At 40.2% G+C, this 12,776-nt stretch overlaps 1 protein-coding gene across 5 annotated transcripts in view; it reads right to left on the bottom strand.

Moving 5' to 3' along the window:
* Nucleotides 1–12,776, bottom strand: part of LOC142836509 (EGF-like and EMI domain-containing protein 1) — a 626,698-nt gene that overhangs the window by 126,906 nt on the left and 487,016 nt on the right. For all 5 annotated transcript variants that reach the window (XM_075950806.1, XM_075950804.1, XM_075950805.1 and 2 more), the window contains exons 7-8: nt 3,477–3,596; nt 946–1,068 (exon numbers count right to left, since the gene is read on the bottom strand). In XM_075950806.1, the coding sequence (XP_075806921.1) occupies nt 946–1,068; nt 3,477–3,596 (243 nt within the window). The remainder of the gene's footprint in view (nt 1–945; nt 1,069–3,476; nt 3,597–12,776) is intronic.

The following is a 12,776-nucleotide window of genomic DNA, read 5'->3' as shown; positions in this document are numbered from 1 at the left end:
AAGCAACAGCTATGGAAGAACTCTGCTCCCTTGCTTACTCTCCAGGGCTGGCTCAGCCTACTTGCAAACACAGTGACTTCCACATGAATCATTAGTCAAGAAAATGGCCCGCAGCCTTGTCTATAGGCTACTCTGATAAAGTCATTTTCTCAGCTGAAGTTCTCTCTCCCCATACCCTGGCTTATGCCAAGTTGACCAAAATTATCCAACACAGTAATCAACTGCTGGAAGACACTGAAACTTGATAAAACCGAGCAGGTTTTAATTTTATCTGGAAACTTGAAAGGATAAAGATGAAAGAGTCGATTGAGGGTCAGGGAGGGCCAGACCTGTTAGCATGGGTTGATGAGAAGTTAGGAGGTGAGAGAGAGACAATGCTTATTTTGGCTAACGAAATTTTTGTTGTGGAAATTCTAGCGGATGTGAGCTCACTTGAGAGTACTTTTAAGATAGGAAATGTTTGTATAATGTTAATTTAGAACACAGTAATAATGATGATCCAGACAAGAAGGGGATTATTTATGAGGGCAATCTTTTGATTCCACCGTAATGCCCAAAGAAGCCTAGAGCTGTTCTTTTCTCTTATGTTTTCTTCACCCATGCTCTTTCCTCTTCTTTGGGCATTACAGTGAAACCTTTAGTGCTCAGCAGAGGTGATACAAGAAGACAGAACTTCACAAACCATCAGAGTCATTAATTCAAGATTTTCTGGTCAGAAGACCTGAAAGTCCACCCTCGCTGACTAGCCTGCGAACCATACTGCAGACTCTGTTCTATTTGCCTCTTTCCTCAACAACAGAATGAAACCGGTTGCACTTGTCAGTCCCCATCCCCACCAGGCAAAGTGCTCGGGTACTTTCTCTTAGGCTGGTCTTTCAATTATCACTCTTGCTTGCTACTTGTAACACCTGACTCACTTCCCAGGCTGTCATGGTTGCTACTTACGGTAACAATGTTTCCCGTCAGCTCCTAGCTCAAAGCCGGGGTGGCAGGCACATGTGAAGGATCCCTCTGAGTTCACACAGCGATGAGCACAGGGAGCAAGCTCTTCAGAACACTCGTCTATGTCTACAGGGAGAGACACACAGCATCTGTCTTAGCATCTCCAATTCAGCCTTATTTGTGATTTTTAAAAATGAATATACTGTCACCTTCCACTCACCCTTTAATTTTCAACACAATACTAGATACCACAGACTCCATCCACTTAGCGAGAAGGAGGGACTTGTGAGCACAAAGCTGTTATGACTACACATCCTGAGTTAGTCTGATGCTCACTAGCGTTTCTTCCCGTCCACCAAACCCAGCTGCTGTTAACTGGGAAAAATGAATAGAACTAAAGATAATAGTTCGAATCCACTCCCCAGCAGCACAGAGGCCATTGTAGTCTGACATTATGAACATAGCATATTATTAAATAGATACCCCAATCCCCTGGCTTTTTCTTTACTGTTGAGATTGTATGTTAATTACAACATTTCCCCCCACTCTTCCCGCCCTTCAAAGCCCCCCCCATATTTCCTTTTCTACTCTTCTTCAAATTTATGGGTTCTTCCTTCTTCAATTTTTATTGCATGCATAAATGTATTTGTATATACACATATGTTCCCAAATATGACCTGTTGCAGCTCCCTGCTTTAAAAGGAGAGGTGCAGCGATGGGCCACTCAGATGTGGGGCCTTTCTCTACTGTCCCTTCTGGCAGTTGCCAAGCTAGGTTAGTGCTGAGAAATGAAAAGCAAGGATTGGGCCCATGGCTGAGCAGTTAAGAGCACTGCCTGCTCTTCTAGAGGATCCAGGTTCAATTCCCAGCACCCGTCTGGCAGCTCACATCTTCGGTCACTCCAGTTCCAGGGAATATGCTGCCCTTTTCTGGCCTTGCGTACTGCATGCACATGACACACAAACATAGGCAAAGCACCATACATATTTAAAATAGTAAAGCAGTAATTAAAAAAGAAATGGAAACCAAAGTAGTATATCTTTGCCAAAATAATATGCTTAAAATTCGTAAAGCTGGGGGGAGGGGGAGGGAAATGGAAGGAGGTGGCGGGGAAGAGACAGAAATCTTTAATAAATAAATAAACGGAAAAAAAAAGAGCAAAATAAAAAAATTCGTAAAGCTGTTTTCTTTGTATTTCACTTCACTTATTTTCTGTGCATGTGTGCGTATGTGAACGGGGACCGATGTCAAGGTACACGAGAGTGGTCAGAGGCCAGCCAGCAGCAGTTGGCTCTCTTCTTCCACCGTATGGGACCTGGGACTTGAACTCAGGTTGCTAGATGTAGCTGGAGACTTTCTCTGTCCCGCCCAGTCCCACCCGGTTTGTTTCTCTCCCACCTGCCAGTCCCCACAGTCACTCATAAAATAATCGTTCGAGGAGGCTTAATATTAATTATAATTGCTTGACTGATGTCCCAGGCTTCTTACCGGCTAGTTCCTACATGTAAATTAATCCATTTCTAATAATCTGTGTATTGCCACTTGACCTGTGGTTTACCAGTAATGTTCTGGCATCTTACTCCGCTGGCTGCTCCTAACATCTCCCCACTCCACCTTTTTCTCCCATTCTCTCTGCCTGGATTTCCCACCTATTTATAGTCTGCCCTACCATAGGCCAAAGCAGCTTCCTTATTAACCAATGGCAATAAAACATATTCGTAGCACACAGAGGGGCATCTCACTTTATCTAGGCCCAAACCTGTAAAAGCTGAGCCATTTCACCAGCCCTCATTCCCCCATCCCAATCTCACAATGATTTTTATGTCTAGTTTGTATTCAATTTCTCAAAATGTTTCTCAGTCCTGGAAACCAAGAAATATTTTGCTGTTTTCATAATTAATCCAAATAAACTTTCTCATTTCATGGAGATGCCATGATAAAAATGAAGAATTCTGTGGTTTCTCAGAAGTTATTAAAACAAAGACTGTCCCACGGGACTTCTTTCATTCTCCATTGGTGCCAGTCATGAAATAATTTAGCCCTTTCATCTCTGAACTGAAGTGTGTCTGCTTTGCTATTTCTGGAAACAGAACCGTGTAACCTTGTGTTTATGGCGTTTCTTTCTCCTCTCGTTTTAATTATTCCTAAGTTCTGAGAGCCTCATTTGCACACACTTGCTTTTCAAAGGTTACCTCCACCTCTGTAGCCTATAATCAAAAACTCCCTATGTGGTTACTGAGGGATTTGAAATATTAATTGTCGATTTTTCTTTAAAAAAAGAAACAGAAAACAAAACAAAACAAAAACATTACCTCTGAAAGCACACTAAGTCATTTTTTAAAATAAGCAAGAATTTCACTGTTTTTTTTTTGTAGCAGTCTAAAATACTTTCATAGTGATCAAGTAAAGAATTAAAGTGTTCATTTTTAGCATAAATAAAAACACCTTTTCTCCTACCTACTCCAACTGCTCAATATGACTACAACAGAATTTCAAACAATTACCCAATTAAGATATCAGTTTCAGCTTCCTACCTTCACAGGCCTTTTTGTCTGCAGACAGCTGGTACCCAGCATGGCAGGCACACCTGGCCACACCGTTCTCGCTTTGGCATAGGTGAGCACATTCATTCCTTCCTGCACAGGGGTCTGTCTCTGAAAGCAACGAAGCAGTCAGTGATCATAATTCACTCAGTTTAGAAAGATGTGCATAGTGGATGGCTGGATAAAGAAAAGTCACAAAGATATTAGAGTCATGTGTTTCCCATTTAAAGGTGTTTCGATTCCAGAATGGTGTTTCCAGCTTTCAAATGGAACTCATTCAACAAACACATTTCTGCTTTTGCATCTGAGACCTGTTTCTGGGCAAGATACATAAAGAGATCAAGGTCAAAAGGGACTTAACCTAACGTCCCTGTTTCCAAGTTCTGATCCCCTTCCCTCTGATCCACAAGGCAACCAACCACAGTTCTGCAACATGACTCTGGTCTGTTTCTCTAGCTACAGTTGTCCACCTTTGGGCTGTCAGGTTCTCATTGCATCAGCTCCTTCCCTAGAGTCCCCCTGATACTGGGTTAACAGTCAGGGTGTCAGGAAAAGGCATGTGAAGAAACAAAGGTGGGATTCCTGGCTCTTCAGGACAGGGTCTTTGTATGTAACCCAGGGTGGCCACGAACCCAACCTGATCTCCCCAGCTCTGGCTTCAGAATGTTATGACATTCTGGTTGTTCAGGGTCACAACCATGTTCCACCACACTTGCTAGTAATTACATTTGAAATTTCTGAGTGTCTTTGGTTGTCTCAGACCAATTATTGGTCCCAGACTATAATTATTGTTATAAACTGTTAAGTGAGGTTTTCTTGTATTTGTTAGGAGTTTTAAATTTGAGAAATGTTCATTTATTCTGTAGTCTTCTCCCGTGGGACAATGGTCTGTTCCCTGTCACTTGTATTTTAAATAAATGCTGATTGGCCAGTAACCAGGAAGAAAGTATAGGTAGAACGAGCGAACAGGCAGAAAGCAGAGGAGGGGAAATGAGAACAGGAGAATTTTGGGAAGAGAGTCAGTTTGCAGTCGACACAGAGGAACCCAGACACAGATCAAGCAAGATGTGACTGTCTTGCAAAAAAGGTACCAAGCCACGTGGCTAACACAAACAAGAATTGTGGGCTATTATAAGTTCTAAGAGTTAATAAGAAGCCTGAGCTATTAGACCAAACAGTTTATAATTAATATAGACCTCTGTGTATTTCTTTGGGACTGAATGGCTGCAGGACCGGGCGGGACAGAAACCCTGGACAATAGTCTTGTTCTTCTTCTTTCTTTTTCCTAATGTCTTTTGTTTTGTCTTTAGGACAGAGTAATGCCAGCATCATGGAATGTGTCCCATGGTGCTGCATATGTTTATACCATCTGACAAACACTAGAGCTTTGCTCTAAGTTCGTTAAAAGCTTGGTGGAATTTGCTTTGGTGGTTTCTGTTTTGAAGAACTATGAACATTAATTCACTTTCTTTACTAGACACAGGGATGTTCAGACTGTCTCTTTCTATGAGATTACCAGGTTGTCTTTTCAAAAAATGGATGCAGTTTTACCCAGGTTATACAAAGGGACTGAACCAAATAGTTAGAGACTTGGATATTCCTGTGATTGCAATTAATAAGACAAAGTCACAGGAGGGGTTTATGGCGCCATTCAGTCGCAGATTGTCTGTTAGTATATACTCAAAGTTTCCTAAACATCCAGCATTTGTTTCCAGCACCATAAACTAATAAACTGAGACAAGATGACAAGACATTAAAAATCTGGGAGATGAAAGTCAACTGACACTGTATCAATTGACTGACGCTTCTAAGTCCTCCAGCAGGGTCTGCATTCTATGCATTCTTTCCCAGTGCACACAGGGTACTGAAAATGACAGACCATGACCTGGGTCAAAACAAAACATTGATGGATATAAAATGACTAAAGGGGATTTTTTTCCCCTATTTTTCTGTTCCCCTGCCAGTATTGTTTGCATGGGTGTTGGGCATTCAAACTCAGGTCCTCATGTCTGGTCAGCAAGTACTTTCCCACTGTACCATCTCCCCAGTGCAAGGCAAATACACACACACACACACACACACACACACAGAGAGAGAGAGAGAGACAGAGACAGAGACAGAGAGAGACACAGAGAGAGAGACAGAGAGAGACATGCACACACTTTTTAATTAAATTTATTTTTTTAATTTTAAATCTCTACCTTAGTTTTCCCTCCTTCCTCTCCTCCCATCCCCTCTCCATACCTTCCCTCCAACCCTTTCAATCTACTTCTCTGCTTCTGTTCAGAAAGGAGCAGTTCTCCCACAGAGGCCTGCTTATCAAGTGGCCATAAGACTAAGCAGCTCCCCTTGTATTAAGGCTGGGCAAGGCAACACAGTATGAGGAATAGGTTCTCAAGAGCCAGCCTAAGTGTTAGAGAAAGTCCATGCTCTCACTGTTAGGAGTCCCACGAGTAGACCAAGCTACACACTGTTACATATGTATAGAGGGCCTAGGTTGGTCCCATGCAAGTTCCCTGGCTGTTGGTTCAGACTCTGTGAGTTTGGATGAGCCAGATCAGTTGCTTCTGTGGTGTTCTTGTCTCCTCTGGCTACTACAATCCTTCTTCCCTCTCTTCAACAGGATTCGCCAAGCGTAGCCTCATGTTTGACTGTGGGTATTTGCATCTGTTTCCATCAGTTACTAGATGAAAACTCTCTGATGACAATTGATGTAGTCACTAATCTGATCACAAGAGATGGCCAGTTCAGGCTATCCCCCTTGGAGTCTTATCTGGGTTTATGCTTGTAGATTTGTGGGAGTTTCCATTGCATCAGGTTTCAACCTGATCCCCCAAAGCCTATCCCCTTTCTATGCTTCTCTTTCAATACTCCCCCCCCTCCAGCTGTCACACCCAACCCTCAAGTTCCTATCCCAGAGATCTCTTCCATTTCCCCTTCCCAGAGAGAGCTATGTATCACTGCCCCCCTTGGGTTCCTCTTGTTACCTAGCCTCTCTGAGTCTGTGGATTATAGCATAATTATGCTTTACTTCAGAGCTAATATCCACTTATAAGTGAGTATATACTGTTTGTCTTTCTGGGTCTGGGTTACCTCACTCAGGATGTTTTTGTTTTTTGTATCCATTTGCCTTCAAATTTTTTGATGTCATTGTTTTGAACCTTTAAGTAATACTCCATTGTGTAAATGAACATTTTCTTTATTCATTCTTCTGCCTAGCGACATTTGGGTTATTTCCAGATTCTAGCTGTTACAAATAAAGCTGCCATGAACATAACTGAGCAAGTGTCTTTGTGGTATGATTGAGCATCCTTTGCATATATGCCAAAGAGTAGTATAGCTGGGTCTTAAAGTAGATTGATTCCCAATTTTCTGAGAAGCCACCATATTGATTTTTAAAGTAATTGTATAAATCTGGACTCCCACCAGCAAAGGAGGAGTGTTGCCTTGTTCCACTTCCCTGTCAGCATGAGCTGTCACTTATATTTTTGATCTTAGTCATTCTGACAGGTGTAAGATGGAATCTCAGAGTTGTTTTGATTTGCATTTCCCTGATGGCTAAGGATGTTGAACATTTCTTTAAATGTTTCTCTGCCATTTAAGATTATTCTTTTGAGGATTTTCTGTTTAGGCATATACTCAGTTTTTTAAAATTGGATTATTTGGGTTTTTTGATGTCTAGTTTAAATATTTTTAAATAATTTAAAACATCATTGAAATGAACAGGAGAAAACTGAAACAGTATTTAAAGAATCTAGAAGTTTTAAGTATGTAAATCATATGTCAGCACTAAAATTTAGAATTTTCAAAAATTAAGTAAAGCCAACCCAAAATAAATAGAAAAATAACTCTGATAATGAAACACCGAAGACACACAATAAAGTATTTTTTTCCAAAGATGAATTGCACTGTTAGTACTCTCGTTAAGCTGGTTAAGATGAAAGCAGGACCACAAACAAGAGAACACAACAAACAGTTTATACACATGTACCTGACAAGTGTGTAGAATGCCAGCCAAAACCTGTCAACAGAACAATCCAGTAAAGTTTACCTAAACCGATTTAGAAAGTCATGGGAAGCTTTTGAACTCCATTTCAACTTTTAGATATGTTATCAATTTGATTTTTTAATGAAATTGTTAGTAAACCATCTCAAACATTTGAACAAATGACTATCCCAATGCTATAGAAACCAAGGCAGAAAAAAAATGTTGAAGTGTGATGCCGCTCATCTTTAGGATTGAGCTGACATCCATTGATATGATAATACAGACATAAAAATCACAGAACAATAGTCCAAATTATTGCAGATGCCGAAATGCCATTTCACATCTGTCTTGGCTCTTCCAAAGTTTACCAAGGCGACAATGCTCCTACTCATCCTATATGGAGTAGGAACATGCGGTTGCTTATTCTATAAGCTGGAGAGGTGGCTTAGAGTGTGAAAGTACTTACTGGCAAGCCTGATGACCTGAGTTCCATTCGGAGGATGAGCCCCACGTGCTGGGTTGAGAGAACCAACTTCTTCTTACAAGTCATCCTCTGACTTCTCCATACATGTGGTGACTTGTGCACCCATACACAAACACCATGTGTGCACCCACACATCAAAGAAATACATGTGATACAATTTTCTTTTTCTTTATTCTTCTTCTTCATCATCTTTTTTGGGGGAGGGGGTTAAGACAGAGTTTCTCTGTGCAACCCTAGTTGTCCAGGAACTCACTCTGTAGATCAGGCTGGCCTCAAACTCACAGAGATCCACCTGCCTCTGCCTCCTGAGTCCTGGGATTAAAGGCATGCACCACCACCATCCGGCATAATACAATTTTCAAAATGGTTAGTTCTAGAAGACACCATTGCAGTGTTTAAAAGGTTAACTGTATTGGTAGAATATGATCCAATAATACTTCTGTAGGCTGATTATAACTTAATAAATGCTCCTTTGTAAATAGCATGGAATGAAGTATTGATAGGTGTAATAGCAAATGAATCAATAAAACATTATGTTGAACAAAAGAGGACAGACAGATGATCACATGCAGACTAATGCCATTTACATGACTTCTGTAAACACATATCTAATTCCCAGTAGAAAAAAGCAGACATAAATTGCTTAAGTTGTATGATGGCTATTCTTGGCTTTCAACCTGACAACTGATATGGAATAACCCTTTTGTAAACGGTATAAATTACACTGTGATTGACTCCCCATGGGAAACCTCACCCTCCCTAAGGAGTTAATAGGGGATGGAATGGATAGAAGGTTGGGGAAGCAGAAGAGGGGGAGAGAACTGGGATTGGTATGTAAAATGAGAAAAGATTGTTTTAAACAATAAAAAGGAAAGTTCCAAAAAGAAAAACTGCTTTATTGAATATCTCAGAGCTTTTTAATGTAAAATACTCGCTCATCCCAGAATGGTAGGGTATTTGAGTATCCCATTCATGTTTTACCCTGGCTCATTTATCAAAATATATTCTATAAATGAATGTTTTGAATTAGAAAGGCCCACTAAGCACATATGTTTGAATACTTGCTCTATAGCTGGTGGAATTATTTCAGAAAGATTAGACAGTGGGACCTCATTGGAGAAGATGCATCATTTGCTGTGTACTTTGTAGTTTCCAAAGACAGGCAACATTCTCAGTGTTCATTCTCTCCCCTTCCTTCTCCCCTGCTCTTCCTACCTCCCTACCTCTTTCTTACTCTCTCTGCCTTCTACCTGTAGATCAAGACGTAAACTCTCAGCTGATCTTGATACCATTCTCTGCTCCATCACCGTAAGCTCTAAGGCTCTGAAACTGTCAATCCAATTAAACACTTTCTTTTCTAAGTTGTCTTATTCATGGTGCTTTGTCACAGCAATCAAAATGTTACCAAATTTGTACCAGGTAGTGGGATACTGATATAACATGTTTGACTGTGATGGTTCTTTTTTTCTTTTTGAGGACTGTGTAAGACTAAGTGTTTGGACTAGAAAGGTGGTTGAATGCTGGAAGCAGGGCTTATGGGCTATCCTAGTTGGACCCTGGAAGACAATGGTGTTGAAAGTTATATGGGATGTGGAGGTCCAACTCAAGAGGTTTCAGGAGGGAACAATATTAGCACCTGGGCTAGAAGTCATTGTAGAGATACTTTAGCAAAAACTGTAACTGATTTTTTCCTTTGTCCTAAGAATTAAGATGAGGCCAAATTGAACATTAATTAACTATATTAGGTTTCCGTTGTTGACAGAGGTTTCTGTCACACCCGGTCCTGAAGCCATTCAAATCCAAAGAAGTACACAGAGGCTTACATTAATTATAAACTGATTGGCCTATTAGCTCAAGCTTCTTTTTAAGTAACTCTTACATCTTAAATTAACCTATGATTCTTGTCTGTGTTAGCCATGTGGCTTGGCACCTTATATCAGTGAGGCATTTTCATCTTTCTTCCTCTGCATCTGGGTGATAACTGTAGACGGAGCCTTTCCTCTTCCCATAATTCTTTTATTCTGGTCACCTTGCTTATACTTCCTGCTTGGTTACTGGCCAACCAGATTTTATTAAACCAATGAAAGTGACAAATCTTTACAGGGTACAAGACTGCTGTCCCACAGTATTTCATACCAACCCTCAAATCTCCATTAATATTAACTGTCTCCGCATGTATTTCCTTACACAACCCCATGTCATCTCCTGACTTGATTCTCCCATTCCAGCTTATTATCCCTTCTATTTCCCTTTCCTAATGGCTCTATCTGTCTCCGCTAGTACCTTACTCTTTCCCTACCCTCTGTGGTTCTATAGATTGTAGCTTGCTTATCAATTACATAATAGCTAATATCCACATATAAATAAGGCATACCATATTTGTTTTTCAGGCTCTGGGATACCTCACTAAGAATGAATTTTTTTTTCTATATACATCCATTTACCTGCAAATTCCATGCTTTCTTTTTTCCTGCCTGAGTAATACTCCATTGCATTTATACCTCATTTTCTTTGTCTGTTATTCTTATAAGGAACATTTAGGTTTTTTCCAGCTTCTGACTATTATGAATAGAGCAGCAGTGAACATGGTTGAACATGATCTCTCTTGTAGGATGAAACATCCTCTTGGTAGATGCTATAGACAGATCTTGAGATATATAGATTCCCGTCTTTCTGATGGAACAGTCACATTGATATTCATACTGGTTGCACGAGTTTTCACTCCCACCAACAATGGAAGAGTGTTCCCCTTACTCCACACTGATACCAGCATGAGCTGTCACTTGTTTTGCTTATTTTAGTCATTCTGACAGGTGCAAGATGAAATCTCAACATGGTTTGAATTTCATTTCTCTGATTAGTAAGGATGTTGAATATTTCTTTAAGTGGTTCTTAGCCATTTGAGCTTCTTCTATTGAGAATTCTCTGCTTAGAACTATATCCCATTTTTAGACTGGGTTATTTGAAACTTCCAAAAATATATAAATATGTGAAGACAGTCTAAACTGCTAAATAATGGTGGAAACAGAATCCCAATGGGACATCTCTTGACAACAAAGCTTCCAGTACTGGGATTGGGTTATATCCAATTGAGTTGTTGGCCAAAGGGGTCCCATGGTAACCCACAAAAAAACCCAGGCTATTGACAAGACTGTAGTTTGTTCCCGATAGAACATCCCCATTGTCTCAATGTGTGGGTGCACCCCTCGCGGTCCTGAGTTCCTTGCTCGTGCTCTCTCTCCTTCTGATCCTGATTTGGACCTTGAGATTTTTGTCCGGTGCTCCGGTGTGGGGCTCTGTCTCTGTCTCCTTTCATCACCTGATGAAGGTTAATATTCAGGAGGATGCCTATATGTTTTTCTTTGGGTTCTCCTTCTTATTTAGCTTCTCTAGGATCACTAATTATAGGATCAATGTCCTTTATTTATGGCTAGAAACCAAATATGAGTGAGTACATCCCATGTTCCTCTTTTTGGGTCTGGCTTTCCTCACTCAGAATAGTGTTTTCTATTTCCATTCATTTGCATGCAAAATTTAAGAAGTCCTTGTTTTTTACTGCTGAGTAGTACTCTAATATGTATATATTCTATACTTTCTTCATCAATTCTTCCATTGAAGGGCATCTAGGTTGTTTCCAGGTTCTGGCTATTACAAACAATGCTGCTATGAACATAGTAGAGCATATACTTTTGTTGTATGATAAGGCCTCTCTTGGGTATATTCCCAAGAGTGGTATTGCTGGGTCCAGGGGTAGGTTGGTCCTGAATTTCCTGAAAGACCGCCACACTGCTTTCCAAAGTGGTTGCACAAGTTTGCATTCACACCAGCAATGGATGAGTGTACCCCTTTCTCCACAACCTCTCCAGCAAAGGCTATCATTGATGTTTTTATGTAGGTGCTGGGGAACAAGCCCTTAATATCTCAGCCACTTTCAGACTCTGCAGCTGAAGCTTTCAGAGAGCAAATCTGGGAAATGATGCTTGACACCATACTTTGCTTCTTATCCTATCCTATGTGTAACTTTCTTTGATCAATATCAGGACATATTCTATAGTTTTAAAAAGAGTATAATTAGTTAAAGCCAGGGATTTGACTTATAGCAACTCAATATGCTTTTCTATCTCAAATCCATAAAGAAGCTGTAACAAACTAGTTTTAATGAACAAGAATGAAGCCATAATTTCTTTTTGGCTGTAGGTACCAGTTCATATGTTGCTAGAAGAAAGGCAAATATTGCTTTTACTTCTGCTCAATAGATTTAATGTATCTGACTTAGGATATGTAACAGTGAATAATAGAACCTGCTCCTCATCTTCATGCAATGTATATTTTAGCGAAAATGACCACAGACTACTCTCCTTATTATAAAATAAACAAACAGGATATGGCTTCAGATCATATCTGGGGAAAATATGATATAAATGGGAAATTTGTGGTAGAAATCTTTAGGTAATGAGGTTGGACAAATTAAGCAAGTTAGACTCTCAGCTTGTTCTCTGTTGTTGTATCAGCATATATAAAATCTGGTGTAACATAAGAGAAGAGTTCTATTTTTTGAGTCTTATAGTTTTGGAGTCTCAAAGTATGAGAATTATTGGTTGTGTTGACTCAATCACAATGCAGGGGGAAAGGTTTATGGGGCATGGCATCACAATGTCAGAAGAGGTCACATGGCAAGAAAGGACACCAGAAAGGCTGATGTATCAATCTAGCTTTCTTTATAAGATCTCTGTCTCTCTATCTTTCTGTTTCTACATCTACCTCTCCTCTCCCTTCACCCTCCCCACTTTCTTGAGAACAATATCATTCAACTCTCACT

Source organism: Microtus pennsylvanicus, chromosome 16 (assembly GCF_037038515.1).
Source record: "Microtus pennsylvanicus isolate mMicPen1 chromosome 16, mMicPen1.hap1, whole genome shotgun sequence".
In the NCBI taxonomy this organism is placed as follows: Eukaryota; Metazoa; Chordata; class Mammalia; order Rodentia; family Cricetidae; genus Microtus; species Microtus pennsylvanicus.
Note: the sequence above shows the minus strand (reverse complement) of the source record. Positions and strands in the feature narration are given on the sequence as shown.